Raw genomic sequence first — 20,000 nt, 5'->3', positions numbered from 1 at the left:
TGACCAAATGTATTAAAAACGACATACCCAAATCGTTCTTCTGAAGAAATGTGGTTTACCATGCCATACCTTGATGAACAGCGTCACCCATTGTTCATGGTAGGAATGAAACTGCTGTGGCTAACCATACATGATGAACTAGTGCCCTCTGCTGCTAGTTGAGCGCGTCAGCATGGTGAGTGAAGGTACGCAAACAATTAAGTCATTCTTCTTCCTCTGGAGCTCCAGCCAATCCAGATTTTGACTGCAAGACAGTATGCCATTGAGTGTTTTCTTCCCAACAGTTACAAGAGATGTGTCATGCTGATGTAACAGATTGTTTTAGTTCCATGACGAGCAACACATAAGCTTTCGTCTGCAATTAACTGTGCTCTGACAAGGATTCAAACTATAGAACAACAGAAAGGAAAGGATGGTGATTCGTCCATACCTGAGCTGGTTTTATGATCGCTGTTCTGCTAATTAGCAGGACTTGAGACTGCTGCGCGTCAAAGTGAAAGCCGCTTCACGGCGTGGTCCTGGAAATTTTAAATATAGTTATTTTTGACAAACAAGCGAGAAAAGCTCTGGGGGGCTGAACTGTATACGTGGTCAAACAAACAGATAGTAGCTAGGATGTTCATTAAATTAGACCAGCCAGTGATTCCATCTTTATTAGTTAATGCAGGGCCGAAGAGCAGGTCCCCATGGAGACAAACGGAGGTGTCACTCAAACTCCAGTCGTTAAAAAGAATCAATCCACACAGAGCTAGAGATGTAAATTATTGACAAAAGGTGGTCATCACATTTGAACTGAATACTAACACACGGTTGACATAGTAGCATTTATTAATACACTTAGATTCCTGCAGTAAGGGACTCTCTGGGGAACTTTACATTATTTATGAGGATAGATTGTGAATTTGCTAAATAATCTTTGCAAAATATAAAGTAGGACTAGATATTATTTTGCGCTTACGCACAGCATATATCAACATGTCCAACAAAATGCTTGAGTAATGCAGTCGCAAAACAATCACCATGGATTGTTAGTAAACAAACAAAAATACACATAACAAAATAAAATAAAAGGTATATTAGACTGTGCATATGCCACAATTCAAATATTTTAATCTTACTGTTGGGAAATGTTGAATGTTATTGGAGTCGAGGTTATATCAGTGAGCTGGTTTCCTTTTCTAGATGTGTAAAACATTCTCTTTGACTGCACTACTAATACTATTTTAACCTTTGAATCATGTCATGACCACAGTTTTATTACGGAGTTCGACAAAGATAATTGCTATCACAAGTACACAAAGGTGCCATATAACTACTCAAGCATGATATCCAGCTCAATTCAGGTACTGGTGTTCAATATGATAAAACTTGTGTTATGATTCTGCATTAGCCCACAACAAATGCTTTTCACTAAAGATACTGAAAAATAGGCTACAGGTACAATTTGATCCAGACACTCTGAATTGAGTACTATAATTGGAATTCAAAGAACACAACAAATGGAAAATGTTTGGCTAATTGTAATTTCTCTGGCTGACTTAATTTCAGAGAGCATGACCTAACTCAGGTTGAGGAGTCAGGTGGCTGAGCAGTTAGGGAATCGGGCTAGTAACCTGAAGGTTGCCAGTTCGATTCCCGGCCGTGAAAAATGACGTTGTGTCCTTGGGCAAGGCACTTCACCCTACTTGCCTCGGGGCAATGTCCCTGTACTTACTGTAAGTCGCTCTGGATAAGAGCGTCTGCTAAATGACTAAATGTAAATGATGCTGTCAGGCTTCTGATTCTTACACATTTAACACTTTTTAGTGTAGTGTAATGTGCCCTGTCCAGTAGATTATCTTTGATCTGATATTACTTGATTTAATGCATTTTTTATTAAAGCATCGTCAATTGCCCACATAAATAATTTTCTGTGGTTAAAACCAATTGTCAAAAATCTGTCGGAAATTAATTTTGTCCTCTACGAGACGCCGTGCTTTGAATATAAGGTTCGCCTTAGCGGAAGTTCCGCCCCTTTCATCCCCTCTCTTGCAGACTGTGTGAGTTGCACATTTCCTTTATAAACAACATGACAATTTCTAATCATAATCCATCCACTTTAAAGTTATTCGTGACACTGCCCGAATCGTACAAACATGATCTAGTTAAGACTTATCAATAGGTTTTGATGGGTATTTGTATTCTATCGCATTTTGTTTGACTGTTCTGTTCCATAATCTGTCTCCATCTTTTTTCCGCCATTCCTAGCCTTCAGTCCGCAGACAAGGCAAGATGGTAAGTCCTTATTTCGCAACGTTCGCTATAAACAGCAAGTTAAAACTTGATTTTGACTCAAATATATATAACAATTGTTACGATCTATCATGCGATCTCTTACTACTCTTGCTTATCACATAAAACTAGTCGTAATGCTAACACCGGCCTTGCAAGGTAGCGGCTAGGCTCAAAGTGTAGTGGCATGAACACAAGCCCAGATGCATACCGGCAGGGCGCATGTTTTGCAAAGGACAACCTGTCTTTTTAAAAAACAAAATGAAGTCCTATTGTCAGTGTTTTTAAATATTGTAGCTGCTTTTAATTGCGCTAGACAGCTGGTCACGTAGCTAACCGCCTAGTCACGAATGCATGCTACTAAGCTAGTTTGGTACCTTTCTTGTCAGGCTAGTTGCAAGTTATGCAAACATCTCAAGCTGTTCTGTGCTAGTGATGACTTTAAAAGCTTGCTAGATCAAGAATGGACTAAGTGCTGAGTTTCGACTCCAGAATCTTCAGTTCCACCGGTCCATTAACAATTCCAACTAAACTGAGTCACTTATTGCATCCTAATCAATGGCAGTGGCTGAACGGTTTTCTTACTGGTTATATTTCTTTACAGCCGCGAAAGATTGAAGAAATCAAAGATTTCCTGCTGACGGCCAGGAGGAAGGATGCCAAGTGTAAGTTTCATACTTGCGGATGTTCTAATGGGTGGTGCGGGCATGTCAATCAAATCCCAGAGTTGAACTCTCCCTTCTCACACGCACACACACCCAATGTCTGCTATCAAGTACTTTACACCACATTGTCTGTCCCTTGTAGCCGTCAAGATCAAGAAGAACAAGGACAATGTCAAATTCAAGGTGCGCTGCAGCAGGTACCTGTACACCCTGGTCATCACCGACAAGGAAAAGGCTGAGAAGCTCAAACAGTCCCTGCCACCAGGTTAGTGACAACATGGAAACGGCCAACTCATCACGTGCGGTCTGATAGAAACCCCAGAAGACAATTGGGATTCTATTTTTTTTTTAATTGTCTCCTTGGACCAATACAGTAAATCACATTGGCCTTTTGCCTTTGTGAACAGTATTTAGACCGTTCACCTGGACCAACGTTCATGTCAACATTAATGGGGCCTGCAGGTGAAGTAGTGAGCCTTTCTAATGCTTCTCTGTATCAGTAATCTGGCCTATCCCATCTGTAGAGTGGAAGCTTGACGTCAGGATGATTTCCTGACTAGTGGATCGCAACTAGCATGGCATTTTAACACAAGCTCTGCTACTCTGGACATGGGGGATGTAAATGGCCTACACATTATTACTTCAATTCATTTAAGCCTGGAGCCTGAAGGTGCATGATGTCTGACCGTTTTAAAAGGCAGCCATTCATCCCTGTAATGAACCGGGTTTAAAAATGGAAACTCAAATTATCATACGTGGGATAGGTATAGACATGCTATTACATGTGGTGTCACCACATTTGCAAGTTGTCCAAACATCTCGGGCTGTTCCGTGCCAGCGATGAAATTTCAAACTTGCTAGATCAAGGATGGACCAAGTGCTTCGTTTTGAACACTTCCGAAATTGAAGTTCCACCGGTCCACGAACAAACTTAACCATGACGACATGGTCACGTGACAGCAGGAGTCAGCTCCACTGTGACAGCAGGAGTCAGCTCCACTGTGACAGCAGGAGTCAGCTCCACTGTGACAGCAGGAGTCAGCTCCACTGTGACATGTTGGCTCTGAAGCTGAGGAGACCTGTTTTCAGAGGGGCTGTGCAGTCATGACTTGCCTGCTGACGGGAGGATGTATGCGTTTTTGGTTTTTAATCCTGTCTCTTTTTTTTTTGTCTTTAAGGTCTGGCTGTGAAGGAGCTGAAGTAAGCCCAACGCTGTGTACAGAAAATTGTAATAAAAATTGGAAAACTCGTTATCTTTGTCATGCCTGTTATGTTGCCCCAGTGTGTGCAAAACAGTCAATGCTATTTAACACTGCACCATTTTTCCTACTGTTTTGTGACGATGTAGTTCAGTATGTTGAGAATCTATGCTGCAGGTGTTATTTTCCCTGGCTATCCAATAGTATTGTACACCTTGCTTAAAGGGGTTCAACTCTTTCAACCAGGCAAATGAATTATCAGATGTAAATGCAGATCCCATGTTGGTAATAACCCACATTCCTAATGCTCAGTTTTGCCGAACAATGAATGGCCTAGTTTTGGTACATGGAAGTTTGTGCATTAATGATACTGAGCAGATTTAGAAGGAATGTTAATCATGCAGTGACACACACAGGGAGTGGGAACACAAGGTCAGCCAAGTCTCAGCATGTTGCCATCCTGTCCTTCCAAGGGCAGTCAGGAGCAGTGATCATGGTACCTGAGGGCAAAGTCTAAGTACTCACCCATGTCTTGGTCAGGCACATGGCAGGTGTGGAATCTGTTCTGTGTCTATATTGGGGTTATCAGAGGAAACCCATGTGAGCATGGGAAGAACATGCAATCTCCTCATTGAAGGGCCTGAGAGGGATCCCACCTGAGCACCAAGGCCCTGGACAGGAATTAAACCCAGAACCTTAATGTGATGAGACTGCATGTCTTGTATGATGGAGCAGGGGAATCTCCATCATGGGGGACACTGGGTCTTGAGGAACAGGGTTGAAGGCTCATCTTCAGACCACACATTTGTCAGCCCTGAATGTCAACCATTAATCGTTGTCAAACTATTCAAACCTAATTGCTGATGCAGTGCATGATATTTTATCTACTGAATCCTTGCTGCATCCTTTTTTAATTTTACCGAACCTTTTTATGCCTATGACATTTTAGTTTAGTTAATAATTGAAAATGGTTTCATACTTAAGACCTGTAATTGTAAACGTACTGAAAAGGCCTCAATATTATTTTCACACTAGATGGCAGTGTTGAATCGTCACCACTCCTAAACTGTCTAATTCTATAGTTTTCTAACTTAAGGAAATGTCAATGCTTTTTAAATACTATAATACTATACTATAATAAATTATAACAAATTATTGTAGCCTACGAGTATATTTTACTTTCTTATTGACTGCCGTTGGATATCTTCCCGTCTTCCCGTACTGTATCATGGAAGTCCCGTGCCCCACAATGGGAGGCGCGTTCCCGTGAAGCTACCGTTGTGTGGATACACATTTTGCGTTTTCAGTGTGAGCAACTAGACCAAACAGCAGCGGTGGGTAGGTTGTAGGGCTAAGTCAGATTGACGGGAAATGGGATCTGCTTGTTATTTATCCCAATTATGACATATTGGGATGCACAACATTGTAATTTGACAAACTCGCTACATCTTCAGACTCAGGTGCAAGCTTCTTTTTTTTTTACACAATAGCATGCGTTTTTCAATGCTTTGTTTGGCATGAGACGGGACTAGGACTTCTACGGCGGACAGTGGCTGACCGCTCAGCATAAAGAAACACACCTCAATATTGGATACGCGAAGTTTACAGTGATGTCTTCAGCACGGGTAGACTACATCGCACCATGGTGGACTTACTGGCTACATAATTTCCCACACATCAACCTAAGATTCCAGCCTGTTGACAACAATTTTAACCCAGAAGATGAAAATTACCAGCAGGTGAGTGAGCCGACCGGGGTTACTGGAGGGGTAACTTTGGAACAGGGGTCTAATATAACACGGGTCACTGCTGTAGCCCATACAAGTCTCAGGTGTAGCCTACTATGATTGTATTGTTATGTAGGCTATAATGTACAAAAAACTACCAAATCGTGCCTCTTTTCTGTTTACGGTTATCAAAAGAATGTTGCGTGTTCAAATGCATTTATTCTAGTCAGTGAACATATTGTCGTTAAGTTTCGATAAAATTGGCTCCAGAGCCACACCCGGACCCTCCTTATTGATGAATAAAAAATTCCTATGAACTTGATTCCGGCCTTGATTTACATTAAGAAGTAAATTACTGTACATGTCAGTCACAAAGTATGTTCTACACGTGTTGTAATCCTATCAACACAATACCCAAAGCAGCTTAGCATGCTGGGGTCTCCGGGGTTTGGAGTCATCAGCTGTGATTGTGATCAAAAGGGAGGGATTTAAGACAGGAAGTGGAGTGGGAAAACTGTCCAGTATTGCCCCTGTTGACCCCTGTGCTGCCAGGGAAGTCCTAAATACAGTCCAGAACTACGCTGTGAGAGAGGGGAACTGACACCCAGTAGTGTACACAAGGGTAAACACACAGACCTACCGGCTTGTTAACCACCAACAAATGCAATTTCAGCAGATGTGTCCACTTCTTCAGTCACTACTACACAACTGGAGACACCCTCCCAGTCTGCTGGCTTCAATTAGCTGTTCCTTTTTTTTTCTTGAGATGGGAATGTGATGTGTTGCTGTTCCCAACTTCAACGTCAACTCACTCTCTCTCTCTCTCTCTCTCTCTCTCTCTCTCTCTCTCTCTCTCTCTCTCTCTCTCTCTCTCTCTCTCTCTCTCTCTCTCTCTCTCTCTCTCTCTCTCTCTCTCTCTCTCTCTCTCTCTCTCTCTCTCTCTCTCTCTCTCTCTCTCTCTCTCTCTCTCTCTCTCTCTCTCTCTCTCTCTCTCTCTCTCTCTCTCTCTCTCTCTCTCTCTCTCTCTCTCTCTCTCTCACACACACACACACACACACACACACACACACACACACACACACACACACACGTATATAAAGAAAATGTGAGAAGAGGGAAGCAGGGGTGTACAGGGATCCCAGCTGTCTCTAGGGGAGGTGACATGATGTGTCGGTTTTCTCCAGCTTTGAAGCTGTTTGCAGGATGTCACTGACTGTTGTGTTCCTATACGCTGTGCTGCCTTTGAACACTTTTGAATCTCGCTAATCAGTAGAACTGTTACATATTTAAGTGTTGCCGTGAGTTCTGTGCTCCAAACATATCTGATAACAGGGACATAAGGAGCTCTCAGTGCAGAGGACCCAAGTCGCACTGTGCGTGTGTCCTTTATCGGTCCAGAATCAACTGTTAACGCCCTGGTTTATTTGTTTCTGCCTTTTCTGTTTTGGGCTGTCGGAGAACCCTTCCCTCGAACCCTCCCCTCCCCCACACTCCCTCACCCCCTCCATCACCTGTCCTCGGTCTGTATCCACACTGGGAAACCACAGCCCTTTAGGCTACACCCCAGCAGGTGGTGAAGGGTGGGTTCCTGCCATGGACGGGCTAATGGGTAGCGCGGTCGAGAGGGAGAGAGAGAGCGAGGGAGAGGGAGAGCGAGGGAGAGGGATGCGTAAAAAGAAGGGAGAGGGGGAGAGAGAAGGAGAGACAGTGCTGGTTTCTGTTGCTGTCCACTTCCATTAGATCTGACGGCAGCAGGAAGGAAAGAGGGAAGCGGACAGAGAGGGAGAGGGAGAGGGAGAGGGAGAGGGGGAGGGAGAGAGAGAGAGAGAGAGTCAATGTTGAGGAGAGGATGAGGACGTGGAAGGAGAGGACGAGGATGCTCCGTGGGAGACCTGCAGAATCTCACCGAGGCACCAGCACCCCCCCTGGGTCACAACAACCTGCCTCACCTCTCACCCCCTCGCATTGCCACCTCCTCAACACTCTGCCATTTCTGAGCCCTGACACAACCAATCCACGCCTCCACCCCACCTCCTCCATCCTGCAAAGCTCTGTCTGCCCTGCTAGGTACACATCACACACCACTGTGTAACCAGGCCAGACGTCAGAGTAGCGACGGGTCTGTGGGTGTCCACGGTCATTCAGCAGAGGTGCTCGTCCTCCTTATGTATATCCCGGGTTAGCATCCAGCCATTCTGGCTCCTAAACTCAGTCTAATCAACCCTAATTTGCTGAATGTTACAGATTTAAGAATCCTGGACTTAACTCGGTTACTATGGCACAGCTCCACCAATCACAGGTCTAAATATACCCTGTAATCATAAACACTGTTTAGCTCAGTTGTGAGGTGACAGTGAGCCGGCTTTCCAGACCCAATCTGTTGCAGCTACATTGTCCCTTTTGGCAGTACCACAGAGCAGTGGTCTTCAACCCTGGTCCTTAAGGCCAACCGTCCTGTGTGTTTTATTTCTTTCTAAAACACACAGGACAAATATCACGCCTTGAGTCTCACACCTGATTCAAATGAATGGTCGTTATTAAGCTCTGGCGTAGCCTGGGAACGACCTTTCGTTTGAATGAGGTGCGTCGGTGCAGAGAAACATCTAAATCCTTTCAGGACAGTGGGCCCTGAGGAACGGGGTTAAAGACCGCTGCACTAAAACACAACAGTGACGCCGACTTCAGTAGGGTGATTCAGAGCACTCTGTGCCGCCTGAAGACGTTAAGGCCCGTCAGTTAATGTAATGCGTCAGAGAAGTTCTTTGTCTGGAATAATTGCTTGATAAATAATTGTTTGGAATAATTCCAATTAGGGGAAAACGTTCAGCTCTCTGCTGTTACTATAAGAATGCTATATTATCCTATCGTCTCTTTTCTTTCTTTCTCTCAGCCAAATTGCTTCCATCGATCTCTGGGCAGTGAGGCAGTTTGGAGGCTATTGAGTGGGTTCCCATGCCTGGCTTAGATGGCGTAGCAGAGGTCCATTGTAATTGGCCTATTTTAGCCTAGCCAGGGTTTGGGAATTCCTCCTCTGGTCTCGGCCCATAGAATGGAATGGAATGCTGGGGTCGTGATCTTAGTGTGGCTCTGTCCCTCCAACTTTATCTGTGTGTGTGTGTGTATGTGTGTGTGCTCGCTATAGCATGGGGTTGGCTGCAGTCCCAAACATGCCTAGCCTATTGGCCTCTTGTTCTCACTATTGGACTTTGCTGTGGGCGTCATTAAATGGAATGCCAGTCACTTCGGTCGCCTGACCGGAGAATTGAGATTAATGAATTGCAGAATCGACAGAAGAGTGGTCTGCTGTCATATGTAAGGAGACTGGTTTTCAGACATTGCTGTCTGAAAAGCTGTATCCTATGCCTCCAGTCATATCATTAGATTACAGTGTACTAGCCTCGTCATACTCGTGTGTTAGTCACTTTTGCCCCAGAAAGCTGTAGATGTGTTCTGCTCTCTGTCTCTCTCTCCGTCTCTTTCTGTCTCTGCCTGTCTCTCTCTCTCTCTGTCTGTTTTTCTCTCTGTGTCTAGGCATGGGCTATACTGGGATGCAAGGGGAAAGAGGGCAAAACCCCCTAAAAAAACAACACCTAGAAGGCTCTTTCAAAAATAGGCCAGGGCCCTAATTTCTCTTCATATCACATTTGTGTGTTTTAGCAAAAGGGTCAACTGTAGAGCACACTGTCAAAACAGAACAGGTCAAAAGGTTTCGGTCCATATGATTCATCCACATCCTGTTATGTGACCCATCGCTGTTTATGAGAGTTGGTGTGTTTGTATTATGGATTCTACTGGGTTCAAAACCCTCACCACAGAGGTAAACAGAAACCCAATAACCGCCTTGTTTGGCCAAGGCTGTTTTCCAGCACAGTTCTCGCAATAAACATGCAGTAAATTAACATTTAAATTCAACAACTATTTCTTTCTTATGGTTATGTTTATCTGGATATTTAGTTTGGAAGTAGTGTTGCCAGTGTCAGTTGCAGCATGGGTCTGTCTCTGTTCTGAAGCATCCCCAGGACTCCTGTGTCATGCTGGGTTGAGATAAACGGCGCTCGACCAGAGGACAGCTGTGGAAGCAGAGGTGTGAAAGATGGCCCCCACTGAGACCCAACCCGAGACTTCCTTCCTGTCAGGTGGTGCCTCTGATGTCACATCCTGTCAGAACATCTCCGACGCCCCTGGTTGTCTCAAGAATAGTCATCATTACCAGAAAGTACGCACTAGGAGTTTAGGGGACTTTTGTCAGTGATTCACTGGATAAATCACAGGTTCAGAGTGTCCACTAACACACCTGTGTGGTTGCGGGTGACTAGGTTTCCTGTGGCCCACCCTGGGTTCAGAGAGACTGCAACCGATGGAAAGCCGAATCAATAGCGGCAGACAAAAGATGTCTGCCACTGTCGTCTAGTCACTCGTCCCAGTTGGACCACGCAGACACGCTTCCATAGAAAGCCCTGGAAGAGCACTCTCCTGTACTATTAGCGTGACATGGAGTGATATGGGACGAATAAACACAGCATTCAGTTAACCACCCCCCACACACACACACACACACACACACACGTATAATCTTTACGCTTCGGTGGCTATGCCTACAGAGGCTCCTTGGGAACAATGTTCCGCCTCAGTGCCCCCAAACAATCTCCTCCAGACCTCTGTCTATCCTCTTGTCTTTCTCTCTTTCTCCCACCCCCACCTTCACCGTTTGTCAGCTCATCTTTCTACATGTCTCTCTTTCTCTCCCTTGCTCATGCCTTTTAAAAAAAACAATAAAAAAAACAGGAAGTGTGATGTGCAGGAGGATGCCTGGACACGAGAGTTATGAGGAGGAGTCATGTGGGGATTTCCTGTCACCAATGAGGAAATAATCTAGAATATTCAAGTCATCTCGTCTGCTTTCTTCTTCACTACGAACAAACCTGACATTAAGCCAAACATGTAAATCCAGAATATACAGTATTTAAGAAGGATTGTTCATAGCTGTTACTGAAGAGTTGTTAAGTCAAGCTTGGCTTGATGAGCTGTTTGCTGAGTTTGTTTTTTAGAGACCAAATTCAGAAGTGTGACTACGACACTGACTCTTCTGAAGTGTGGTGTCTTTCATCCCCAGCTGGAACAAGGGGCCCTACTTCCTGGTCTTAGTCAGACTCAACCATAGATCCCTCCAGCATGGGTTATGTGTTTGTTGTGGTTATTATCTCAATCGTTTGACTAAATACAGATTCTGAGACAGAAAAAAACCCAGTTTCATTGTTTGTTTGGTGGGGATCCTTGTTTTTGTCTTCCCAGCGAGTTGTTGTCAGCAGCTGCTCCTGGTACTGTTCTGGAAAAGTATCAAAACCTCTTTCTATGTCTGGAAGAGCTTTAACTCTGAAATGGCTCCCGTGGTTGTGATAACACGTGTGAAAGCATGGCTTACTGTTAACCCTGCACCTTCACTGGATTGGTATTTATTGCTTCTCCCACGAATAAGCAGATAAATCTCATTATCTAGTTCCGTGGACTCTCTCTCTCTCTCTCTCTCTCTCTCTCTCTCTCTCTCTCTCTCCCCTACTTCCCTCCGCACACTCCCACAACACGCACACTCACCAGTGTGTGTATAACCTCATTCTCGTAACAGGGATTCACCCTAGTCTACTTGGCTCCAGAGCTGGTTGTCTTTTCCATGTAGTCGTCATCTTATGCCTGCAGATCAGAAGACGCGCACAGCACACTGCTGTGAGGGGCCCAGGCCTAACAGAAGGTCATTAACCCCAATCTGTCTCCATGCTGCTTGTAGTCAGAGATTAGCATCACCTGATTGGCCCCTCTCTCTCTCTCTCTCTTTCGGAGGCCCCCTGCGTAGGCCGGCTCTGTGCTGATGTGAGGTGGAGGAGGCAGTTCCCGCTACTCCAGGAACACGGAATCCTCGGTGAAGGAATATTGGTGGTTTGGCAGTTACCTTTGACTCGGTTATGTTGATGCGTGACGTGGAGGTTGGAGCGCTTTTATCAACAGAGCAGCAAAGGGCTACCAACTGATTTGGTGTGCGCTGATTGTCTCATTCAAACGCTGGCATTGCCTTTAGTATTGATGGTGTGTGTGTGTTTGATAAAGGACAAGGTTATTTTGATGTCTACACAACCAGGCTTGTGATTTAAATTGGTTTTGAAATGTTTCACCTCACCTTCGCACAGACTCGTTATTGCTGTGCGCCCCCGAAAGGTCTCCCAAAGCGGAACACACAAAACGAGCGTGCCTGCTATCAGCCACGCTTTCCACTCTTGGCGCATGGTCAGTGATCGGCACATAATTTTCATGGGGTCGTTTCCAATGTATCGAGGCTTTGGCATCCCGGGGCCCCAGTGCGTTTGTTTACCAAGTCACCAGCAGGAAGTGGAAGGACAAGTGTATTCATGCGGCCCAGTGGCCCTCGGGCACTACGACCATCTAGGCCTGTTTCAGCGTGGTGTGGAACACAAGTGGGGGATGGGCCCCTTTGTTGTGTGTGTGTGTGGGGTGGGGGGGGCGCGTGACTCACCCTCATGACCCCCTCCCCGCCCCCTTGGGGGTGCAGGGTTAGGGTTTAGGTTCCGAGAGAGGGTTCTGGAAATGGGTAAATGATACACTTGAAGCAAGGGAGACTAGCTTGACCGGGGCGATGAGAGGTCAAACAGAATTTTGTGAAGGTGGTCCGGGTTTCCGATAGTACTGTAAACTCTTTCACACAACAGACGTGACATGCTGTCTCTTTCTCCAAGTCACTCACTCATTCTTTCTCACACACACACACACACACACACACAGACAGACACACACACACACACCCTGATACGGCCTGCTTGTTGGAAGTAAGTGTAAAGGAACGCCAGCCAGGCGAGCGTGAGAGGAGGCCTTAAACGCCAGCGGAGAGAATCCCCCTCCTCTTTCCTCCTCCGGCCTCATCCATTACCCATGGGGCCGCTCTTCGGGGACTTAATAGTGTCCCAGCTGTGAGCGTGGGCCGGCCCAGCCGAGTGCACTCAGCTGGAAACAACGCCCCAGGGCATCCCCGGCCATCAGAGTGGAACAGGCCAAGACTGAAAGGAAGACATGGAGGTGGACCGCTCCATTGGTATTTAAGAAGGGGGGGAGTTGCTTCTTGGTTATGTAATTTCGACTTTTAAAGCTGTCTTTACTCGCCTTTGGGGGTTAGATATTCATGCTGTTGCTGTAATGATCTCAGGACAGTTCTGTAGTGTCCGTTTTAAACAGACACCAAAGCAGTCCACCAGCAGGATTTTTGTTAAAGTTTGCTTTTCAGCCAGGTTGTGCATCAGCCACCCTGAACCACTGATGTCTAACCTCAGTCACAGAGCTCTTGGTCTGGTCCAGCAGCAAGCACCCTGGAGACCAGCTGCACAGCACCTGCCCCATCCTAACACCACCTGCTCTAGCCCTACACCACCACCTGCTCCAGCCCACTACCACCACCACCACCTGCCCCAGCCCACTACCACCACCTGCCCCATCCTAACACCACCTGACCCAGCCCAACACCACCACCTGACCCAGCCCAACACCACCACCTGACCCAGCCCAACACCACCACCTGCCCCAGCCCACCACTGCCTGAGACACGGGAGACTTGACTCCAGAAGTGCTTAGTCCACATTTAGCCGGCAAGCTAGCTCCACTCCATGCTTACGCTTGCATGATTTATAGCTGCTCAGCTAATGTACATGGACTTCTTTTGCGTTACGTTGCATTAGTGATGGCACTGAACATATAACTTTAGTGCCCGCACAGTTTTTGTAACGAGGACATGAGCTAGAAACGTCAAATTCGACCGTTTAGGTCCTAAATTTGTATAACATAAAAATATGGTTGTCTGAGCTGAAGGCTGATTGCCTATGTCACTGTCACATGTGTTTTCACCTTCCAGTGTGCGTTTGCCATTAGCTGTAAGGGCTGCTCAGGGAGCGAGGGATTTGGGAATGACTCCCTCAGGGCCTTCCGGAAGGCTCCGTCTTCAGGCTATATGCTCCCTTTGTCCCAAATCTCCCTTGAGGCCAGTGTGGTGTGTTTGTGTATGCGTGTGTGTAGCGGGGGATGTGTGTGTGGCTGTAGTAGAGGTGAGTGTGTGTATGTGTTTGTTCTCCTGCTGTTTGACTATGGATGAAGGTGTTTGACAGACGGCTGAAAGGCCTTCCTCAGTGAGGGCTGGCCAAGGCATTAGCCACGCTCCTCTGAAAAGTCTACTAACTCAGCTTAGAGAGCGCCGATAGTCGGGTCTCTGCTCTTCACCACTGCAGCCAAACACTCCTGTGTGGTGTCTTCATAACCTTTCAAAAGGTTCGACCACACCGTCACCTTTTATCACTATCTGGTGTTGTTATCAGCGTCAACAGAAGTGTAGCGCACGTCGAAGCAACCAAAACTCCTTTGGTGGAATGTCTGCTCTGCTCAGCAGAGATATGTGCTTGTTCCTGGATTTAAACACGGTACTCTGTCTACCCTGTTCTTGGGAAGAGAGAGAGAGAGTGAGAGTCGGCCAAGAACTGACTCCATGGCTTTGTCTTTCGACCATCACGCACATGATGGTAGCTCTGTTTTTACGTTCCCAACACACCCTTCTCTTGCATTCCCCTCATCAGTCACAACCACACACACACACACACACACACTCTCATACACGCACGCACTGACACACACACTTGGCCTTTCCTTCCCCTATCCTTTCCTTTCTAACCTCGTCCCCACCCCTGTGTTTTTCCACTACTCATCACTACGCAATCTCTCTCTCCTCTCCTCTCTCTCTCTCTCTCTCTCTCTCTCTCTCTCTCTCTCTCTCTCTCTCCTCTCCTCTCTCTCTCTCTCTCTCTCCTCTCTCTCTCCTCTCTCTCTCTCTCTCTCTCTCTCTCTCTCTCTTCTCTCTCTCGCCCGCTCTCGGGACTTCATTTCTGCTGAGCTGCGCCTTCCCATCCTCCTCTCATCCTCCTTCTCCTCCTCCAATTTGGCATCCTGCTCACCCCATCCCCCTTCCCAACAAAGAAAGAGAGAGGTAGCCAGAGACGAGCAAAGCAGGACGGAGAGAGAGAGAGAGAGAGGGGAGAGCGCGGCTTGGGGACTGAAGGTAGGAGGGTGGTCGACTGCTTAGCCGAGGGGAAAGTGGGCCAGGCGCCGTGAAGGCTGCCTTCAGCCGAAATGCGAAGCCGACTCGAAGATCCACACGGCTCAATGTACAGCAGCGGGAAGGGGAAAGGTCATCCGCTGACGGAAAACCAGCTGTCTGCGACATCTCGACGATGGGGTTAACGAGCGGAGGTTTCGTCGACGGGTAGACCGTGTGCTCACAGAGGGCGGTGGAGCGCTCGAAATGAGCGATGAAACGACGGCGTCCTAATGGCGCTGAGATGTTGAGGTCGCGGTTGTTGAGGGTGTGGGCGCGCAGCGCCGTCCCCTGGCACGACGACTTCACTCTGAATACAGGTGCTACATAATTCATGGCCATTACTTTAGCACACACCACTGGTACATGAGAGAGAGATGGTGGAGGGAAGGAGAGTGAGAGAGAAATATGAAAAGACAGAGAGAGAGACCGAGAGAGAGACCGAGAGAGAGACCGAGAGAGAGACCCGAGAGAGAGGACCGAGAGAGAGACCGAGAGAGAGACACAGAGAGAGACACAGAGAGAGACACAGAGAGAGACAGACAGAGAGAGAGACAGAGGGAGAGACGAGTTGGAGTTGTTCTTCAAGCCCTGAGTGCTTTGAGAGCAGACACCGAACCAACTCTCGGTAATGTTAGTTTACTTCATTTTATGGCTCCCAGCTCTGTCTCATGCATTTACTCTCCGTCCACCCCCCACCCCCCCTCTATTCTTTGTCCTCCATTCCCTTCTACCTCTCTGTCCCCAGTGCTGGAGCAGTCACAAGACTGCAGCATGGTCATTCTGGCTTTCCTGTCACATGCTGTTGGGCTGGGATAATTCCCTCTTTCAGTCATCCTCCGATGCAAACTTTGCCGGTTGCCATGCAGGCGAAGGGGTGTGTTTCAGAGCAGAGGACGAGCCCCCCCCACCCCCCCGGGTTGTCCTTCTGGGCAATGTATCCCACCCATCCCCCCACCTTCCTGGGCCTGTCCCATTCAGCTGCCCCCCCCCCCATCTTGGTTCACATGTTAACCTCAATTACACTGTAGAGCCCTCCTGCTCCCTCATGTCCCAGCTCCCCCCCCCCCCCCCCCTACAGCCCAGGACGACCAACCCTGCACCTCTGGCTGTCAGAGTCAGAGTCTGTCATCTGTTTGGAAGAGCACACACACGCCAATTTACATCCCCGTCGTCTCTGGGCTGAAGGCTCTCTACCTAACGAGGGGGTTTGGTGAGGTCATCATCGCGGGCCTGCCTTTGACCCCGGGGCCTTGTTCCTCCTCCGGGTGTTTATCAGGATATTGATTTCAGCAGCCGGGGCCCTTTTTACTCCTCCACAGGGAGGCATGTAGCCGTGAAATAGGACATAAGCCGTTGCTCCCCAACAGATGGATAGTGTGCCGTGGAGGGATGGTGTGAAGGGAGGTCAGGACAGAGGGGAGGCGGTGAGAGTCATAACAGCGCAAAAACGCATGAGGAATTAAGATAACTAGCTCCGGTTTAATGGCCCACACCGCACGCAACGATACGAACAAGGGAAGCCTAGTGTCGGGACGGCGTTGTTGTTGTGACGGACTGTTCCGGGGGTTTCCTGCTCATGATTCCTCCCTCCTTTCGTGGCGGTAGAAGCAGAGCACCTTGACGTTTGTCAGGTGACGCCGTGTGTCGCGTTAGCGGCTCACCTGGACGTTTTTCTGGGGGATTCATGACGCAGAGGCTCTGCGTGTTTGCCCGCTTAGATTCCCCCTGCGGTCTTACAGGACAGATGACATCCCAAATTGGAGCCAGATGGCTGCGGGAGAGACGGAACAAAGGAGGGGAGCGGGAGGATGGAGGAGAGGGGAGTCCTTGCACGACTCCATCCTGTGTGTTGAAGAAGCTCCAGTATTGCTCAGTCTGTGAGACGCAGCCTGGTTTTTCTGTCTAGGCACTTCCACCTTTGACAGTGAGAGAGAGAAGGAGGGGTGTAGTGAGAGGAGGGGTGGAGTGAGAGATGGGAGGGGCGGAGGAGGACCGAGAGAGGGGGTTGCGGAAGCACCTGTTCCCCAGCTGGAGCTGATGAAAGAGAGAGGTCGCCTCTCCTCTCCCCCGATTCTGTCCTTCAAATCTTGCTCTCCTCTCTCTATCCCTACTCCCCTCTCTTTCTCCCCCCTAACCCCTTCTTCCTCAGCCCCTCCTCTCTCCTCCTCCGTCTGGGAGGGAATAAAGGCACTATTGAGAGACGAGACGCTCGTTGTCATGGCCAGTTGAAATGGCCGGGAATTCCATGTACACGGCACACACCCCGGCCACGTAGTGTGATATCTATGTATGTGCCCTTCGTCAGGTTTGAGACGCAATCAAATACGATGTCTTCACACTCTCTCCCTCCCTCTCCCCCTCTGTCTCCCTCCCTCCCTCTCTCTCCCTGCAGTCTCTCATCTTCCTGGGCTGTGTGGCTGCCGCTGGCCTGGGTCTCAACCTGCTCTGCCTGGCCGTGTACCTGAGCTGCCTGTGCTGCCTGCCGCAAGGAGGAGGAGGAGGAGGAGAGCAAGAGGCCGGCCTCCTGCTGCGTCACCTGGTCCGCCGTGGCGGCCGGCCTCATCAGCTGGTGAGCGGCTCGTTAGCGGGACGGATACCCCCCACCCTTGCGCTTCTCCTGCTCGTTGCCTCAGCTCCCTCGTCTCTCTCTCTGTCTCTCTGTCGATCTCAGTGTCTTTCACTCTCTCTCTGTCTTTCTCTGTCTGTCTCTCTGTCTGTCTCTCTCTGTGTCTTTCTTTCTCTCTCTTTCCGTGTCTCTCTGTCTCTGTCTTCAAAGTCACGTATGTATATTTTTTTATGTACTCTGTAAAAGGTAAGCACGTGGGTATTCTGACAAGTTTGAAGAGAAGACGAACACAAGTTTTCTTCAAGGATTCCCTCCCTCCTTCCCTCCCTACCTCCCCCAATCCATTTTGATGCACATATTCTCGAATCAAGGACAGAACGCTCCAATCAGCACCGTTTCAGCAGCGCCACTCAAGGGCGACCCAATGGTGTGACGGCGGCGGCGGGTGCGGACGCGGCTTGCCTCCCGGGGCCGTGCTACCCCCCCCCCAAACCCCAACCCCGGCCCCCCGCCCTCTCTCTCCCTCACCAGAGTTGAGGCTGATTGAATCTGTCGGAGGAGTGAGATATAAAGAGCCTTCTTCTGTCTCGTGACAGTCATCTTTTTGGCCTCCTTCTCCTCGTGATTGAGTTACCCAGGCCTCTAGTCTCCCCCCCCCCCCCCCGGAGGACCTTCTGTTGTAAAGACAAGGCTCATTGTGGGGTTAAGTGCATCGCCGTGACCACTGTTAAGAAAACAGGACCACACTCTTCAGTTCACTGAGGAAACAGCCAAAATGTAAAGAAACCTGGAAGAACTCTTTTACAAGCCTTAAAAATGAGCGTTTGGGCGCATGGAAGAAAGTTGTGAACGTCTCCACTGGAACGGCGAAACGGTCAGGTTAGATCCTGGGTCTATAAGGCTTAGACAGCCAGCGGGCTCCAGAGAGAGTTGAAGAAACGCCTCTGCATAAAAACGACCTGTTCAGATGCACAGCCGTTCTAGCAAAGTCTCTCTGAGGCATGAAGGTCAGAGGACAGTGTTTATAGTAGAAAGGGAAACATTTGACAACACGAAGCCAACAGGTTTGGATCGTTCTTCAATCAGGCGTATACTACTGCACATCATAGACCCTTGGCTATCATCAGAACCCAATAGAAGTTACAGTGGGAACACAGATACATGAATGAATAATCAGAATATATGAAAAGATGAGGAGGAAAGAGCATATCTACTGATTGGGATTATCATAAACAGTAGGAAATCCCCACTCCTTCCACATTTGCTTCTTATCTGCTCTGGGATTTCCTCCTTCTTAGACCCCCCTGTCCCAGAGACTGGCACAGTCGTCGTCAAACATGCCAAAGCATGTCTCGAGCTGTGCTGAATCATCGAAAGATGCGTCTTGAAACAGAGAGCGACTCGTCCAATTCTTTTCGAGAGGTTCACACGAGTGGGCAACAATGAAACTTGCCCGCCTGACTGTCCCCTCTGCCTTGACGGAGGCTTAGTGGCACCCTAAGAGGGCCGGTCTCAGTTCAACCTGCCAGTCCGATGCATGTCTTTTGTCGCCAAGGAGGTCGAGGCGGACATGTTGTCATCTCGCGCCGACCCCTCCGCAACATTGTTTGCCGCTTGTGGGATGTATTGTCATCCTTCGCCGCATCCCTGACTGAGGCTAAATTAAATTAGATCTGCCATCGAGCTAGGTGTTGTGATGGAGGGGATGTTGTGATGCTGTTCCCTGTCCGGGGGGGCTGTCTGTGGAACTGGACCCACCCTCCACCCCGCTCCAAACTCTCTCCTAACGTTATTGAGACAGACCCTGGAGTCTGGAGCCCGCATAGCTGTCTCTTCAAATGCCCGGGGGACATATGGGATGATAAAAGTGTGCAGATTTCAAATAGATGGGGCCCTTTGAAATGGTGGGTAGTAATCCAATTATGCTGCCCAGTTCGGACTGGAGGAGATTTAAGGAGCTTATGAGGGTAGTCTTGATAGCCGTAGCGCGCTCTCTCTCTCTCGCTCTCGTCGCTCTCTCTCTCTCTCCCCCTACTTCCCTCCGCACACTCCCACAACACGCACACTCACCAGAGTGTGTATAACCTCATTCTCGTAACAGTGATTCACCCTAGTCTACTTGGCTCCAGAGCTGGTTGTCTTTTCCATGTAGTCGTCATCTTATACCTGCAGATCCGAAGACGCGCACGCACGCACACACACTCACTGCTGTGAGGGGCCAGATCTCTCTCACACACACACACACACCACTCCCTCACTTTTTTCTTTCTTTGGCTCATTCGCCCCTCCCTCCCTCTACTTATCTCTCTCTCTCTCTCGTTATCTCTGTCTATCTCTCTCACGTCATCTGTCTCTCTGTATTTGTCGGTCTCACCGTGGCCCCCACACACACACACACCCTCTCATTCCGTTTGACAGTGGGCTCATAGCTTGAGG

At 48.3% G+C, this 20,000-nt stretch overlaps 2 protein-coding genes across 2 annotated transcripts in view; both read left to right on the top strand.

Moving 5' to 3' along the window:
• The first annotated feature begins 1,998 nt into the window (after window positions 1-1,998).
• On the top strand, window positions 1,999-4,187 carry rpl38 (ribosomal protein L38). The gene is made up of 5 exons (XM_067245580.1): window positions 1,999-2,039; window positions 2,248-2,274; window positions 2,876-2,936; window positions 3,079-3,201; window positions 4,115-4,187. Exons 2-5 carry the CDS (start codon window positions 2,272-2,274, stop codon window positions 4,138-4,140), a joined length of 213 nt encoding a protein of 70 aa, XP_067101681.1. The 5' UTR covers window positions 1,999-2,039; window positions 2,248-2,271; the 3' UTR covers window positions 4,141-4,187.
• A 1,558-nt stretch (window positions 4,188-5,745) lies between these two features.
• The window catches only part of ttyh2 (tweety family member 2), a 33,151-nt gene continuing 18,896 nt past the window's right edge, over window positions 5,746-20,000 (top strand). Inside the window, 3 exon segments of the mRNA XM_067245167.1 lie at window positions 5,746-5,874; window positions 17,391-17,474; window positions 17,476-17,567. Of these exon segments, the coding sequence (XP_067101268.1) occupies window positions 5,746-5,874; window positions 17,391-17,474; window positions 17,476-17,567 (305 nt within the window).

The sequence above is a fragment of the Osmerus mordax genome, chromosome 10 (genome assembly GCF_038355195.1).
Source record: "Osmerus mordax isolate fOsmMor3 chromosome 10, fOsmMor3.pri, whole genome shotgun sequence".
In the NCBI taxonomy this organism is placed as follows: Eukaryota; Metazoa; Chordata; class Actinopteri; order Osmeriformes; family Osmeridae; genus Osmerus; species Osmerus mordax.
Note: the sequence above shows the minus strand (reverse complement) of the source record. Positions and strands in the feature narration are given on the sequence as shown.

Bases quoted from the DNA above. Each gene is read 5' to 3' on its own strand.
- rpl38 (XM_067245580.1), top strand. The intron at 2,937-3,078 runs GTAAGTTTCATA...TGTCCCTTGTAG, and splicing joins CAGGAGGAAGGATGCCAAGT to CCGTCAAGATCAAGAAGAAC. The intron at 3,202-4,114 runs GTTAGTGACAAC...TTTGTCTTTAAG, and splicing joins CAAACAGTCCCTGCCACCAG to GTCTGGCTGTGAAGGAGCTG.